At 37.7% G+C, this 16,422-nt stretch overlaps 1 protein-coding gene across 2 annotated transcripts in view; it reads left to right on the top strand.

Annotated features, from left to right (window-relative positions):
- Positions 1-16,422, top strand: part of RAMP1 (receptor activity modifying protein 1) — an 86,948-nt gene that overhangs the window by 61,148 nt on the left and 9,378 nt on the right. Inside the window, exon 3 of one of the 2 annotated variants that reach the window (XM_058185550.1) lies at positions 4,438-5,443. The exons of the other annotated variant lie outside the window; for it this stretch is intronic. Within the exon in view, the coding sequence (XP_058041533.1) occupies positions 4,438-4,810 (373 nt within the window). The 3' untranslated portion in view covers positions 4,811-5,443. Of the gene's footprint in view, positions 1-4,437; positions 5,444-16,422 lie in introns of those variants that run through there. 2 annotated transcript variants of the gene reach the window in all.

The following is a 16,422-nucleotide window of genomic DNA, read 5'->3' as shown; positions in this document are numbered from 1 at the left end:
TTTTTCTTTTCTAAATACTCCAATAAATTAACAATCTGCCTAACATTATTCCTCATCTGTCTCCCTTTTATAAATCCAGATTGATCAGTATGAATTCTTCGCTGTAAGATTAACATTAATCTGTTAGCTATTATCTTAACAAAAATCTTATAATCATTATTTAAAAGTGAAATTGGCCTATAATTCCCAGGTTTAGAACAATCCTGTTCCTCTTTTGATATCAATGAAAAGAAGTTCTCCATGAGGAGGAAATTCCCCCTCCTAATTGTATCTGATTAAATAATTCCTTAAGTGGACCTAACATCTCATCCTGTAAATTCCTATAATAACTTACTGTAACCCCATCCGTACCAGAAGTTTTCCCCATTTTTAATTGTTTAATTACCAAAATAATTTCTTCAGACATTATAGGCCGGTTCAGTTTTTCCCTTTGTTCTAAAGTTAAATTTTTAACCTTATATTCCTTCAAATAATTATCAATATCCCTGTTCAATATATTATCTTTAAGGTATAAGTTTGTGTAATATTCTAAGAAAGCTTTTTTAATTTTATCCTGTTGGTATCTCTCTTTACCTTTATATTCTATTTTTTCTATAGTACGTTGTTTTTGTTTTTTCCTTAAAATGTATGCTAACCACCTATCAGGTCTATTTGCATTACAAAAAGTATTATGTTTGGCATATTGTATATTTGTTGCCACCTGATCAGCCATTATTATATTAAATTGACTCTGTAATAAGTTTATTGCATCTTTAAGTTTTTGATCATGCGGATTATGTATTAATAATTGTTGTTTCTTATAAATTTCCTCTTCTAGATACCTACGCTGTCTTTGTTTCTTATTTCTCTGTCTATTATTAATATATATATTAATACACCTCTCATAAAAGCTTTACTGGCATCCCAAACCATTTTTATCGATGTTTCCTTATTCAAATTATAATCAAAAAATTCTTTCATCTGCTTTTTACATTGATTTACATTATCCTGATATCTAAACAAATTTTCATTTAATTTCCATGTTCTTCTGCCTTCTTTTCCATATTGCAATTCCATCCAAACAGGACTATGATCAGACAAACATCTTGGAAATATCTTAGTTTTCTTTACCCTAGAAAGCAAATCATTAGAAGTTAATATAAAATCAATACGTGAAAAAGATCGATGCCTATCAGAAAAAAAAGTATAGTCTCTTTCCTCCAGGTTCCATAGTCTCCAAACATCTCTCAACTCAAAATCTTCTATCATCTCAAAAAAAGACTTAGGGAGCTTTGCATGTGCAGGTATCTTTTTAGAGGAAATTCTCTTGTCCTTACGTGTATCACTTACTCCATTCCAATCTCCTAATATAATACACGATCTGTAATCCCATAGAATCAACTTGTCATACAACATTCTGTAGTATTTTTCTTGTTGCTGATTGGGTTCATATATACCAAGTAAAAGGGTCTTTTTTGTTTCTAATATAAGTTCAATGGCAATATATCTTCCGTGAGTATCTGCCTCTATTAACTTGGCTGGTATATCTTTTGTCAAATATACCACTAAACCATTTTTCTTGTCCAAAGATGAGGCAGCAAAATGTTTACCTAATTTTGAGTTTATTAAGTATTTATTATCTGATGATTTAATATGTGTTTCTTGTAAGCAAATCACATCATTTCTAAATTGTTTCAAATAATGAAATATTTTTCTTCTCTTCTGAGCTGAATTCAAACGAAATTACGAAATTCAGTGCGGAGCGCCTTAATTAGGCACCCAGCCAAGAAGGTGGCGCCACCGGAAGCCTCTATATTGCAGCTTCAAATGTGAAATTATATAAAAATAATTATGAAGTTTTATGGCAAAAAGTGCAGAAGGAAATGGAGAACTGGAAGAAGCTGCAGTTATCTTTACTGGAAAGAATAGCAGTTTTAAAATTGAATGTTTTACCCAGGTTTTTATTTTTGTTTCAAATGGTACCAAAAAAGATGCAAATTTGAAAGAATGGCAAAATGGAGTTAATAAATTTATATGGGGAGACTTCCGGTTTGGCACCGTAGGTGATGGCGGTGATCTTTACGATCACCAACCTCTGGATTATGTGGAATCGCTAGGACAGTTTAAATCTGCTGTCCAGCGGTTCGAAAAACCCTCTGTTCGGGAGAAGAAAAGATGGTGAGCTGAGGGCAGAGGTTGAATTTCCCTAAAGCCCCTGAGAAAAAAGGGGTTTGAAGGGTTAAGTTCCCTCCAGCAACCCGAAGTGCTCCAGATCCGAGGATTTTTCTGCTTTGGCGGAACCAATCACCACGACCAAACACCGAGATTTATTTTGGACAATAAAGGATTATACCGGACAGAACGAAAGTGGGAGAACTTTATGCAAGTAGCCAAGCCAATTCCCCGATACTTTGTAACAAGTTTGAAAACAGCAAGAAAATGGAGGCGAATTGTTAACAAGTTAACGAGTGGAAAGCGAAAGTGATACTTTCAGCGTTTGCCGTCTGCCCTTGGTAAATTGCATGTTATTTGCTACTTCAACTCTTTAACTCTTTGCTGCCTAGAATCTAGGGGAGATTTTCTTTTTAAATATTGCTTTAAAAGACTGTGTTTCTCAGAGGTTAAGAAGATTTAAAGTGAATATTAAGTTGGAAATAAATAAATAATTTTATAGAAGATGGCAGCCAAACAATTAAAGTCTACTGTAACAAAGGGCTCTGGAATTTCATCAGCTGGTGCCTCTCCAGCTCATACAGCAGAGACTAGAACATTGAATTTAGAGGCGGTACAAGAGAACTTAAAAGACTTTATGCAAGAAAAATTTAAAGTAATAACTGATGAGATGTCTGAAATGAAAGAGCAGATATCAGAAATTCAAGTGGGAAATAAAGAAGTTAAGGAAGGATTTGTAATTGCAGTACAAAATTTGGCAACAAATGTGATTTTATTAGAAGAGGAGATGGAAGAAATTAAGCAACATAATTCAAAATTAGAAAATAAAATGGCTGAATTTCAAAGTAAAATGGAAAAAACAGATGATGAAATAGTTTTGATACAATATAGAAATATGGAATTTGCTCTAAGAATCCGTGGTCTGAAAGAGAATAAAGAAGAGAATTTAAGGGAAATTTTTTCTGAAGTATTTGCTGAGATATTAGCAGCTCGCCCAGCAGATGTGGCTTATCAAATTGATAAAATATATCGTGTGAATTCTTGGATAGCAAGGCAAAAAAAGCTGCCAAGGGATGTTGTTATTTATTTTACAAATAGAACAGTGAGAAATCAGATCTTGCAAGCCTCATATAAGGGGGAGAAGATTCAGATTGCTGGTCAAGATATTTTAATATTAAAGGAAATTCCACCAAAAATGTTAAGGGCTAGGAAGGAATTTGCCTTCCTGGTGAATGAACTTAAAAAACGTCAGATTGAATATAGATGGGATATTCCAACTGGTATAATAGTATATTATGCAGGGAAAGTACATCGTCTCAATACAGTTGGAAAAGCAAGAGAATTTTATGTTGAGGCATTAAAAGTTGGAAGTCCTTCTCCATTGGAAGCTAGAAGAAGGGAGATTGAAGTGAAGGAAAGAGAAGTGAAGCAGGTACAAGAACAGATTGTGATGGAAGAAGATTTATTACAAGTGTTGGAAATACCTACGATGGGGTCAGACTCAAAAGAACAAAGGCTGACAAGAGCTGCTGCTAAATGCAAGGAACAAGAGATGAAGGCACAACAACAACTGGCAACTACTACAACGGAAATAGTGGGAGGAGCAAGGCCTAAAGCAAAATGTGATCTGCGGCTAGTGTTCCAAAAGTTTCCTTTGGCCGATAATGGCAATTAAACTATTATCTTGGAATGTTAATGGTTTGAATTCACATGAAGAGAAGGAAAGTATTTCACTATTTGAAACAATTTAAAATGACATTACCTGTTTACAAGAAACACATATTAGATCTTTAGACCAGAAATATTTGATAAATTCAAAACTGGGAGTACATTTTGTTGCCTCCTCTTTGGAGAAAAAATGGTTTAGTTATATATATAAAGAAGGATATATCAGCAAAATTAATTGAGGTGGATAAGCAAGGAAGATACATTGCTATTGAACTTTTGTTGGAGGAAAGAAGACATTATTAATAGGAGTTTATGCTCGAATCAACAACAAGAAAATTTTTCAAGTTTTACATAAAAGAATAGTATTTTGGGATTATAAATCATATATATTAATGGGTGATTGGAATGGTGTGTTGGATACTCAAAAGACAAAAAGTTTAAGGAAGATATCAAGCTAAAGTTACCAAAGGCTTTTTTTGAAATGATGGAGGACTTGGAATTAAGAGATATTTGGAGAGAACATAATACAGAAGAGAGGGATTTTACCTTCTTTTCTGACAGGCATCAATCATTTTCGAGGATTGATTTTATTTTGATTTCTAATGATTTGTACTCTAGAGTGAAGAAGACGAAGATTTGTTCAAGAACTCTATCTGATCATAGTCCGGTTTGGATTGAATTTGATCAGGAAAAGGAGGCTAGGAGATCATGGAGGTTGAATGAGAATTTGTTTAAATATGAACAAAATGTAAATGAATGTAAAAAGCAAATGAAAGAATTTTTTATTATGAATATGAAAAAAGAAACATCTATAGAGATGATTTGGGACGCTAGTAAGGCGTATATGAGAGGAAATCTTATACAAATGAATATTAAATATAAAAATAAATTGCAGAAAAAGAAAAAGGAACTGGAAGAGGAAATTAAAAAGAAAGAACAGTTATTGATAAATAGCCCAGGAAATAGTAAATATGAGAGAAAATTTTTATAAGATGTTTTATAGATGGCATTTAGACCCCAAAAAGTTGTCATGTATGTATTCTAATGTACAGGCTAAATGTTGGAGATGCGATTGTGAAGATGCCACTTATTACCATATATGGTGGACTTGTAAAAAAGTTAAAGCATTTTGGATTAAAGTATGGTGGATTATGCAGAATATTTTGAAAAAGAAGATTAAGTTTACTCCGCAGTTCTTTTTACTAGGAATAATTATGGACTGTACAGTTATAGAGACTAAATTGATTTTGAACTTAATAACAGCCGCAAGACTTTTGATTGCTCAATATTGGAAGAAAGAAGAATTACCTACAATTGAAGAATGGACACTTAAAGTATCAAATCTGGCAGAAATGGCAAAAATCTCTGCTTATTTGAAAGACTATACACAAGAAAAATATATTTTAGAATGGAAAATGTGGATTGATTATATTCAGAATAAGTATCAGATAAAAAAATATCGAATAGCATATGAGTAAATTTAGGAAATATTTTGTATTAGATATATTTCTGAAGGAGAGGGGAATTGAGAGTGTGATTAAATGTGGAGAGACTAGAGGTTATAATTTAGGAATTATTTTAGATTATGATTGTTAGTTTTGATACCCTGCATTTTGTTCTGGGAAGTCGGGGTGCGGGGCGGGGGGTACGGGGTAGGGGAATTGGGGGGTTGAGGCTAGAGATGGAGTGATGGTGAATGTACAGGGATTATTGAAGATGTATAAATATAATTAATGTAGGGTCGGGTCTGCCCAGTTACCATTTTAGAACGGTGGGGAGGGAGAAAAGAGAGAGTAGGAGGTAGGAAAGAGGAGAAGAGGAAGGAAGAGGGGTAGAAGAGGGAGAAGGAAGGTATAGGGTGGAGGGAGGAGAGGATGTAGATAAGAGAAGGAGAGGAAGGTTTGGAAAGAAGGCAGAAGAAGGTAGAAGAGGGAAGAGAGTTAAAAAGGGGGGTGGTGACTGGGCAAGCCCGACTAATTGTATATAATTGTACATTGGATGAATTATTTGATATGAATGTAAAAATAAAACTTTTTTTATAAAAAAAATAAATAAATTTATATGGGCTGGTAAAAGACCCAGAATAAAATTGAAAATAATACAGGATATACGTGAGAGAGAGGGTCTTAAAATGCTTAATTTAAGACTATACTATGAAGCAGCTGCCCTATCTCTAATTAGTGATTGGTTTAACTTAACAGAAGATAGAATATTGAATATAGAGGGTTATGATTTGTTATATGGTTGGCATGTTTACTTACTGTATGATAAAAAAGTGGATAAAGTTTTTAAAGCTCATATATTAAGAAATGCTTTGTTGAGGGTTTGGAAAAAGTATCAATATAAGCTAAACTACAAGATACCTATATGGGCATGTCCTAGACATGTGATACAGAATATAAGTACAGAACAAAACAAGAGGTAATTACCTATAAAGAACTTCTTCTTATGGAAAAGGGTAAGCTGCAATTGAAATTTTTAAATATATTGAAAGAGGAAAAGATAATTCATACTTGGTTTCAGTATGGACACTTGCAAGCCAGATGGAAAGAGGATCAGAAAATTGGTATCATGCAAAATGAAGAAAATTTGGTAAAACAAATTAGAGATCAAAGCCAATCGCATATTAAAAGATTGTATAATGTGTTGTTAGAAATAGACTCAGAAACGGAATTAATTAAGGATTGTATTATAAAATGGGCACAAAATATTCAAGAACCTATAATGATGGAAACTTGGGAGAAAATTTGGATTAGAAATGTTAAATTTACACAAGCACAAAATTTAAGAGAAAATTTTTATAAAATGTTTTACAGATGGCATTTAGATCCTAAAAAACTAGCATGTATGTACCCGAACTTGCAAGCTATATTGGAGATGTGATGGGGATGACGCTACTTACTTTCATATATGGTGGACTTCTAAAAAAATTAAGCCATTTTGGATAAGAATTTGGTGGATTATACAAAATATTTTGAAAAAGAAGATAAAATTTACTCCACAATTGTTTTTATTGGGTATAATTATAGATTGTACGAAAATAGAGACTAAATTGATTTTAAATTTAATATCAGCAACCAGACTATTGGTTGTGCAATACTGGAAGAAGGAACACTTACCTACGATTGAAGAATGGATATTAAAAGTTGCAAACTTAGCAGAGATGGCGAAAATCTCAGCATTCCTGAAAGACTGCTCACAAGAAAGATACATATTGGAATGGAGAAGATGGATTGACTATATTCAAAATAGATATCAGACTAAGAAATACCAAATAGCTTTTGAATGAACAGTTTACAAGAATTATGTTTATGTTTTTTCTTTCTAAAAGGAGAGTTAAGGTTCTAGGGGAGGATGGGAGTTTACAGATAGTTAGCATAATTTAGTTTATGATTGTTAGATTTAATACCCTGTATTTTGTTCCGGGGGGAGGAGGAGGTTTGGGAGAGGGAGGGAGGGGGGAAGAGGGGAGGCTGGGGAGGGGGAGGGGGAAGGAGGGGTAAATCTTTGTAAAACTTTTTCAATTAAAAAAAATTAGGCATTGGTTCTGCTGAACAGGTGCAAACCGGCTAATTTCAAGAACTTTCTGCAGTAATATCCTTTGAACTCACTCGAAATTATAACTTTTCTTTTTAAGTTGTGGTGCTTGGAATGGGACATAGTATCTTAAGTAGGATTTGACCATGACAAAGTAAAGTAGAATAATTATTTCTCATGATCTAGATTCTATGTTCTAGTTAATGTGAGCCAAGAGTTTTTCTTTTTAGCAGTTGCCTCTTTAACTTGTATTCAAAAAGAATACTCAAATCCTTTTCACAAAGGAAGATCTCTACTATCTTATTGTTGTGTTTTTCATTTTACTATCCTGATGGAAAATTTTACACTTCTTCCCATCAAATTCCAACTATTAATTTCGGCCCACTGCTTAATATATAGGCATTTTATTGAATCCTGCCTATATCTTTTTGCATTTTCATTTATAGTATAAATCACTCCTCCCAGTTCTGTTTTCTGCAGCTGCCCTTGGTAGCATAAGGCCTACAATACAGCCTATGGCACTTCACATGATTTTTTTTCATTTGTTGTTTTATGTTTAATGAGTCAGTGATAAATCGTATAATGCTTAAGATTAAGTTTCAATTTTTATTTTTTTACATTTTAAAAATTAAATCAAATTTAATTTAAATAATATTAGCTCAGCTATTTTCTAAAACATATGAAACACATTTACAGTACTGAGAGCAGGATAGGGAAAAATCTGGAAATTATCAGCCTCTCACACAAAACACTGAAAATAAAGTACAGTAATACCATACCCATAATAAGAAGTTCAGTGTAGATCATTTATGATGATTCTAATTAAATTAATTTTCAGGTTTTGAATTTTACCAAGATTTACACTCTGGAAATACTGATAGTGAATAATGACCAAATGATGATTGTTTTTAAGTGAAATAAATCTAAAAATCTTGGTTGTACAGTTGAAAGGTTTAGCTGCATCCCTAACCTAACAGCAAATTTATCATACTGTTAACATAATAAAATCTGGAAAGCCTCCAGGGCCAGATGGAGTAACTGTACATGATAAAAAAAAATTGAGATAGCAGCTTTATATTGTTGGAAATGTATTAGGAATCACTTCACAAAAAGCCCCTTTCAGCCTCCTACAGGTAGTCCTCGACTTGCAACAGTTCACTTAGTGCAGGGATATCAAATTCGATTTCATTGATGACTGCATCAGGCTTATGGTTGACCTTGGGGATGGGGCGTGGCTGGATATGTGTGGCTGGGGGGGGGGGCATAGCCAGGGAGCGTGACCAGCTCAACATCGCTCATGGCCAGGGGCACCTGTGGTCCCCCAGACAGTGGCACAGGCTGTCTGGGCAGTGGAGGGCAAGTGCCCAGCCCTGCCCAGCCCTCCCCAAAGGCTGACCAGCTGAGCTTACTTCCTGTTCTGTTTCCCTCCCCCCAATACTCCCAGCAAAGAGTCAGTCAGAGGCCTTCTTTTCTCCTTTTATTTACATAGATATATGTCCTGGCCACGTCTACCCACAGGCCTGCCAAGTTTCTGGAGATAACGAGGAAATTATAGATAAGGCCAGAATTACGCACAAATATATTCTTCCCTCCATTGAGACAGTTTGCCCGCACCAATTCATTGCTTTGTCCAAGACAAAAAACCAGGAAGTCCCGCCTCCTATTTATAGTCTCTGCAGATGTCACTGCATGACAATTATGACTTGGCTTTCCCCCAACACTGCTTCTGCTGCGCACGCCGGTCACGCCTGCGCAGCCTTGCATCACTCCAAAACTGTTCTTAGGGCGTTGCCAAATCAGAAGAAGGCTCCAGGGAATCAGGTCTTGCCGGCCCCTCCTCCTCCCTTTGAGTGGGTGCCAGGGAGGGAAAGGGCTCAAGAGAAGCAGGGCTTGCCAGGTCTTCTCCCTCACTTTCTGAATCATCCGAGTCCAGGAGTCCGGGTCCAGGAACCTGGGTCACAACACTTCCTCCTCAAGGCTGCTGTTGTGCTCGCTGTCCTTGGCCAGGTTGCCCATGGTGGGAGGGGCAAAGTGTGTGGGTCAGAGGGATGTCCACTCCCTCTCCATGCGAGGAGACCCAGCTTTGTAACCAAAGTATCCTCAGCGATAGGATGGGAGACCATCAGCAGGACTGCTGATGGCCAAGTGCTAAGGAAGGACTTTCCTCAGGCCTCCCTCCCTCTCATTATAACTTACTGTATTTTTCGGTGTATAAGATGCACCTTTTTACCCCCCAAAAGGGGGTGAAAATCTGGGTATATCATACGCCGAATGTAGCTCCGCCCACCCACTGGCCCCAACCCTTCGGAGGCTCCTCCTCAAGGAGGAGAAGACAGAGGAAGAGGGGGAAAAAGTCCAATCTGCAGCTACCTCGAGCAAGCCGCAGCACTATTATGCAGAGCGTCGAGGGGTTGGAGAAGAGGCAGAAACAGCAGCCAGGGCTGCGCTTCCAGCGGGTAAGTGGAGTTCCCACTTGCAACATTGCCTCTGCCACGAGGAACTTTGGAGATAGTTCTCCTCTTCCCCCCCACTTCCGATTGGGAAACGGGGCTCTCTTCACACTTTACCCGCAGGTCCTTTGAGGAGGGAGAGGTGCTGCTCGAATGGTGGCAGTCACGCTCGTGCAATTTTCTTAGGCGCAGAAGTTTGGGCAAGTTCCATGGGACTTTGAGGAGAGTGAAGCGGCGTGGGGTTTTTGGTCGTGCTGCAGTCCCGTCCAAGGCACCTCCGTTTCCTTTGCAGGCACAGCCCTTTGGTGTGTGTGGGGGGAATTTCTGTTTCTAGGGGGAAACTGGATCGCATGCCTCCTCCACCCCACGTGCACCTCTGCCAGTGCCACTGCTATGAGGCGAGGCAAGGGGTGGGAGGGTCCACAGCACAGCCCCTGCATTCTCAGATCCTGCCATTTAACCTGGTGCTCCAGCTTCACCGCACACTCCGCAAGCAAACACAGATGGTGGGGCAGATTGCGTCCCTCCCCACCACCACTGTGCATGCTTCCAGACACTGTCTAGCCCTGTGTGCATGTTTGTCACCTATGCTGGCCATACTCTCTGCACCATTTCCTACTGATGACGCTATGAAGTAGGGCTTATTTTGGGAATAGGGCTTATATTGTGAGCAGCATAGCAAATCATGCTAGGTCTTATTATCTATTCCAGGAAAGATATTTTTGTATGAGAATCTAAAAGTTTATTTAATGAAAATCAAAACTTTTCAATAAAATATTTTTTATAAAAAGAAAGGCAAGATCAGATGATACGATTCCTTGTCATATTCAGTAAAGTTCAATTCAGTATTTAGCAATTGAATGGTAATTTATTTATTAAATTTATTGGCTATCCATTTTACCACAGTATAATTCTGGGTGGCTTACAATATTGAAAATATAAAATTATATAAATAATACAAATAAAATACTACAAACATATAAAAATATAAAATACAATAGATGGGAAGGGAGGGAGTAGGTTGAGAAAGGCGGAAGATGGGATATGATATTAATTTATCAACCACCCCCAACATCATCCCTTTTTTTGGAAACCAAGCCAACTGATAGAGCTAGATCTTTAGGTTCTTAGGCTAGGTTAGGAGGGTTGGAGCACACTTCACTCCAGGGGGCAAGATGTTCTAGAGGCAGATGCAACTGCAGAAAAGGCCCTTCTGGACCCCACCAGCCAAAATATTCTGGCCGATGGGGCCCACAGCATGACTCCTCTGCTGGCATGGGCAGTGGGGGGCAGGCTAATCCCAGTGGGATTAAGTAACCAGGACCAATGCCTTGAAGGGCTTTAAATGTACTTACCAATAGAGCAAGGATGGTCACACTACCACCATTCTATTCCATGCCGCACCATTTCTAGGTGTAGGCTCCTGATATGGCCCTCACTATTGTGCCCAATGTCAGTTGGATGGCCATAATTCTCCCAGAGTCTTTCCCAAACTTCTCACAAGGGGTAATAATTTGTATTAATGTAAAATTAAGTTTGAAATGGTAGAATGGTAATGTAATTTTGATAACTGAATAGTTTGCTAATATAATTTCTCTTACACTGGTTTTCATTATTTTTCTGTGTATGTATGTGGTTTTTCTGATGTACAGATACTATAGCTAAGGATCAAGTTTTTATTTGTTGTTCAGATATTGTGGTTAACAGTTGGCAGAATGAAGAAGAGAGAGAAAACATGTTTCTGCTACAGTCATGATTTAATCCATTTCCATTTTCAAAAATATTTCTGCTCTTGATTTTTGTCTCTAACCAGATATAGCACCTTTGTAGTTATATCTTGCAATTGTGACTTTTGAGAGATCCTAATGGTAAAGTAGTATTATTTATTATTTATTTTCATCAAGCATGTATTAGATAACAGATATAAGTATTAACCTAACTATGAATACATGAAATGGATACAAATAAAAGGGAACTTTAGGACAGGGACGGTAGGCACGCTAGTGCACTTATGCACGCACTTTAAAGACCTCTTAGGAATGGGGTGAGGTCGACAGTAGACAGTCTAAGGGTAAAGTTTTGGGGGTTTGGGGAAGAAACCACAGAGTCGGGTAGTGCATTCTAGGCATTAACAACTCTGTTACTGAAGTCGTATTTTCTGCAATCAAGTTTGGCGTGGTTTACCATAAGTTTGTATCTATTGTGTGCTCATGTATTGTTGTGGTTGAAGCTGAAGCATTCATTGACAGGTAGGACATTATAGCAGATAATTTTATGTACTACGATTAGGTCGGACCAAAGACAGCAAAGTTCTAAGTTGTCTAAGCCCTAAATTTCAAGTCTGGTGGCATAAGGTATTCTGTTACGAACAGAGGAGTGGCGAATTCTTCTTGTGAAATATCTCTGAACTCATTCAATTGTATTAATGTCTGATATGCAGTGTAGGTTCCAGACAGATGAGCTGTATTCAAGAATTGGTCTAGCAAAAATTTTGTATGCACTAGTTTGCAGTTCAATATTACTGGAGAAGAAGCTACGCAAGATTAGGTTAACAACTTTTAATGCTTTTTTGGCAATGCTGTTACAGTGAGTTCTGGCACTTAGATAGATTGAGATGAGTACTCCAAGGTCCTTGACAGAGTGAGGATCATCTACAAGATTGTATCTGCCGAGCTTGTATTTTGTGTTTTGATTTTTTTTGCCAGTGTGTACTGTAAGACAGAGCATTTCTTGGTTGAGATTTGGAGTTGCCAATTATCTGACCATTCTGACAGATAGTCAAGGTCTTTTTGTAGGGTAGCAGCATTGTCAATGGTATTGAATAGCTTTACATCATTAACGAAGAGAACACAGTTGCTTATAATATGTTTGCAAAGGTCGTTTATGTAAAGTATAAAGAGTATGGGTCATAAAACGCTTCCTTGGGGGACACCGCTGTTAACTGGTGCAGGGTTTGATAGAGCATTCCCTATTTTGACTACTTGTTGCCTGTTTGATAGGTATGCAGCTATCCACTTATGCAGGGATCCGGAAATGCCATAAGATTTTAGTTTTAGAAGTAGTTTGTCATGTACTACTGAATCAAAGGCTTTACAGAAGTCTATATAAAGAGTTACCAAAATACTTTCAGCATGTCAATTGTTCCACCAGAGTACAAGAATACCATTGCTACACAACACTAAAAGATGCTTATCGGTCTTTACCACGTGCAGCTGTAGGACACTCTGATCATTGCATGATTCATCTTGTACCGGCTTACAGGCACAGACTTAAAACCACAAAACCAACAATTAAATCAGTGAGGGCCTGGATGGAGGAGGCAAAATTAAAGCTACAGGCATGCTTTGACTGCACTGATTGGAATATTTTTGAAGATACCTCTGCAGACCTGGATGAACTCACAGATACTGTAACATCATATGTCAGCTTCTGTGAAGACCTATGTGTACCTATAAGGAACTTGCGAATATACAGTAACAACAAACCTTGGCTCACACCTAAACTTAAGCAGCTACGCCATTCCAAAGAGGAAGCCTACAGAAAAGGTGATAAAATGCTGTACAATCAGGCACTAACAAGGGAGATCAGAGCAGCAAAAAGAAGCTACTCTGAAAAGCTAAAGAATCAGTTCTCAACAAATGAACCAGCAAACATGTGGAAAACTCTTAAAAAAATCACCGCTATGGCAAACCTCCTTCCCAGGTTGAAGGTAATCAACAACTGGCAGATGACCTGAATGAGTTTTACTGCAGGTTTAAAAGGAAACTACAGCCACCTATCTCCACAACCCCCATCTCAGACACACCAACAACAGCCAAGCTTCCTACAACTGACCCCATCCCATTGGGTTCACAACCCCTAGTGATCACAGAAAAGGAAGTGCAGGACCTATTTCACAGACAAAAGCCAGGAAAAGCTCCAGGCCCAGACAAAACTCCTTCTTGCTTAAAAGTCTGTGCTGACCCATTGGCCCCCATCTTCACCCATATCTTCAATAAATCACTAGAGATGTGCTATGTTCCTTCTTGCTTCAAACGCTCTACCATCATCCCAGTGCCGAAGAAGCCCACCATCAAGGAACTGAATGACTACAGACCAGTTGCTTTAACATCTGTAGTCATGAAAACCTTTGAAAGGCTAGTGCTTTCCTACTTGAAAACCATCACGGATCCGCTGTTGGACCCCTTGCAATTTGCATACCGAGCAAATAGATCAATAGATGATGCTGTTAACATGGCTCTGCACTACATCCTACAACATCTTGAGTCTCCAAAGACCTATGCAAGGGTCCTCTTTGTAGACTTTAGTTCAGCATTCAATATCATCATTCCAGACACTCTTCTAACTAAGCTAAACCAGCTATAGGTACCAGAACAGACTTGTAAGTGGATCACAAGCTTCCTAACAAACAGGAAGCAGCAGGTGAAGCTAAGCAAGATCACATCAAATACCTGTACAATTAGCACAGGGCTCCCCACCAAGGCTGTGTGCTCTCCCCACTTCTCTTCTCTCTGTATATCAATGACTGCATCTCCAATGATCCATCTGTTAAGCTACTGAAGTTCGCAGATGACACAACAGTGATTGGTCTCATTCGAGACAATGACGAATCCGCATATAGACGAGACGTTGAATGACTAGCCCTGTGGTGCAACCGAAACAATCTGGAACTGAACACACTCAAAACCGTAGAAATGGTGGTAGACTTTAGGAGAAACCCTTCCATATTTCCACCTCTCACAATACTAGACAACACAGTATCAACAGTAGAAACCTTTAAATTTCTAGGTTCTATCATATCGCAAGATCTAAAATGGACAGCTAACATCAAAAACATCATCAAAAAAGGACAACAAAGAATGTTCTTTCTGCGCCAACTCAGTAAACTCAAACTGCCCAAGGAGCTGCTGATTCAGTTCTACAGAGGAATTCTTGAGTCTGTCATTTGCACCTCTATAACTGTCTGGTTCGGTTCTGCAACCCAACAAGAAAGACACAGACTTCAGAGGATAATTAGAACTGCAGAAAAAATAATTGCTACCAACCTGCCTTCCATTGAGGACCAGTATCCATTGAGGATACTGCATGAATCAAGAAGAGGGCCGTGAAAATATTTACAGATCCCTCACATCCTGGACATAAACTGTTTCAACTCCTACCCTCAAAACGATGCTATAGAGCACTGCGCACCGGAACAACTAGACACAAGAACAATTTTTTCCCGAAGGCCATCACTCTGCTAAACAAATAATTCCCTCAACACTGTCAAACTATTCACTAAATCTGCACTACTATTAATCTTCTCATCATTCCCATCACCAATCTCTTTCCACTTATGACTGTATGACTGTAACTTTGTTGCTGGTAATCCTAATGATTTATATTGATATATTGATCATCATTTGTGTTGTAAATGTTGTACCTTGATGAACGTATCTTTTCTTTTATGTACACTGAGAGGATAGGCACCAAGACAAATTCCTTGTGTGTCCAATCACACTTGGCCAATAAAAAATTCTATTCTATTCTATTCTATTCTATTCTATTCTATTCTATTCTATTCTATTCTATTCTATTCTATTCTATTCTATATAAATTGCGTCTATTGCTTTACCCTGGTCGAGTTGTGAAGTCCATATGTTTTTGCAGTGTAAGAATTGCATATTGCAGGGGAAAAAATTTCTGAAGCCAAACTGCTCTTTAGAGAGTAGGTTGCTTGTCTCTAAGTAGAGGGTAATGGATTGGTTTATGATTGATTCCATGACTTTGCATATGACACAACATAATGAGATTGGTCTGTAATTTTCAACTAGGCTGGTGTCACCCTTTTTAAAGATAGGGATGACCGTGGCTAGTGACCATAAGCTAGGCAAGGAGCTGGTTTTGAAAGATATTTCATAGATTATGCTAACAGGTTCTGCTATCATGGCTGAGAGCTTTTTTAATAAGTAGGCACATAATCCATCAGGGCCAATAGATAGAGATGGTTTTAGGTTACATAATGCCTTTTCAACGGCATCTTCTGTGAAATCGACATGTAGTAGATCGTTGTGATTAGTTGTGGTATGATAGGGGAATGTGGGATATGATCTGTTGCTGTTTACAAAGATTGAGCCGAAGAATGTGTTGAAGAGGTTGGCCTTAACGGTTTCATCATTACAGTCTTTCCCGTTTGGCCCTTTTAGTGATGGGATGGATCTTGAGTCTTTAAGTTCATTGTTTACAAAATTATAGAAGGCCCGGGTGGATTTTGTGCATAGTAGGTTTTTCTCGTGTTTGCTGTGATAATTGATGCATTCTGCCTTTATCTGTCAGCATAAGGATTTGTTAGTTAGTTAGCATTTAGGACTTAGTTGAAATACTCAGTACTATATTTTAACTCAATCTCCCCAGTAGAAATGATACCCAAAGAGAAAAAGAAAGAGAAAGGAGGCAAGGACTAGAAGCTTACTCTATTGAGCTGCCATCTCCCCTGTTGTCAGTGTCCACTGGTTTTCTGGTGGGAAGGATTCTAGTCTAGAAATATACAATTGTTTGTACATATATACAAATACAAATACATGTATACAAATATGCAAAGTGCTTGTAAGGCACTTTGTGAGAATTGTTACCTATT

The sequence above is a fragment of the Ahaetulla prasina genome, chromosome 1 (assembly GCF_028640845.1).
Source record: "Ahaetulla prasina isolate Xishuangbanna chromosome 1, ASM2864084v1, whole genome shotgun sequence".
NCBI lineage: Eukaryota > Metazoa > Chordata > Lepidosauria > Squamata > Colubridae > Ahaetulla > Ahaetulla prasina.
Note: the sequence above shows the minus strand (reverse complement) of the source record. Positions and strands in the feature narration are given on the sequence as shown.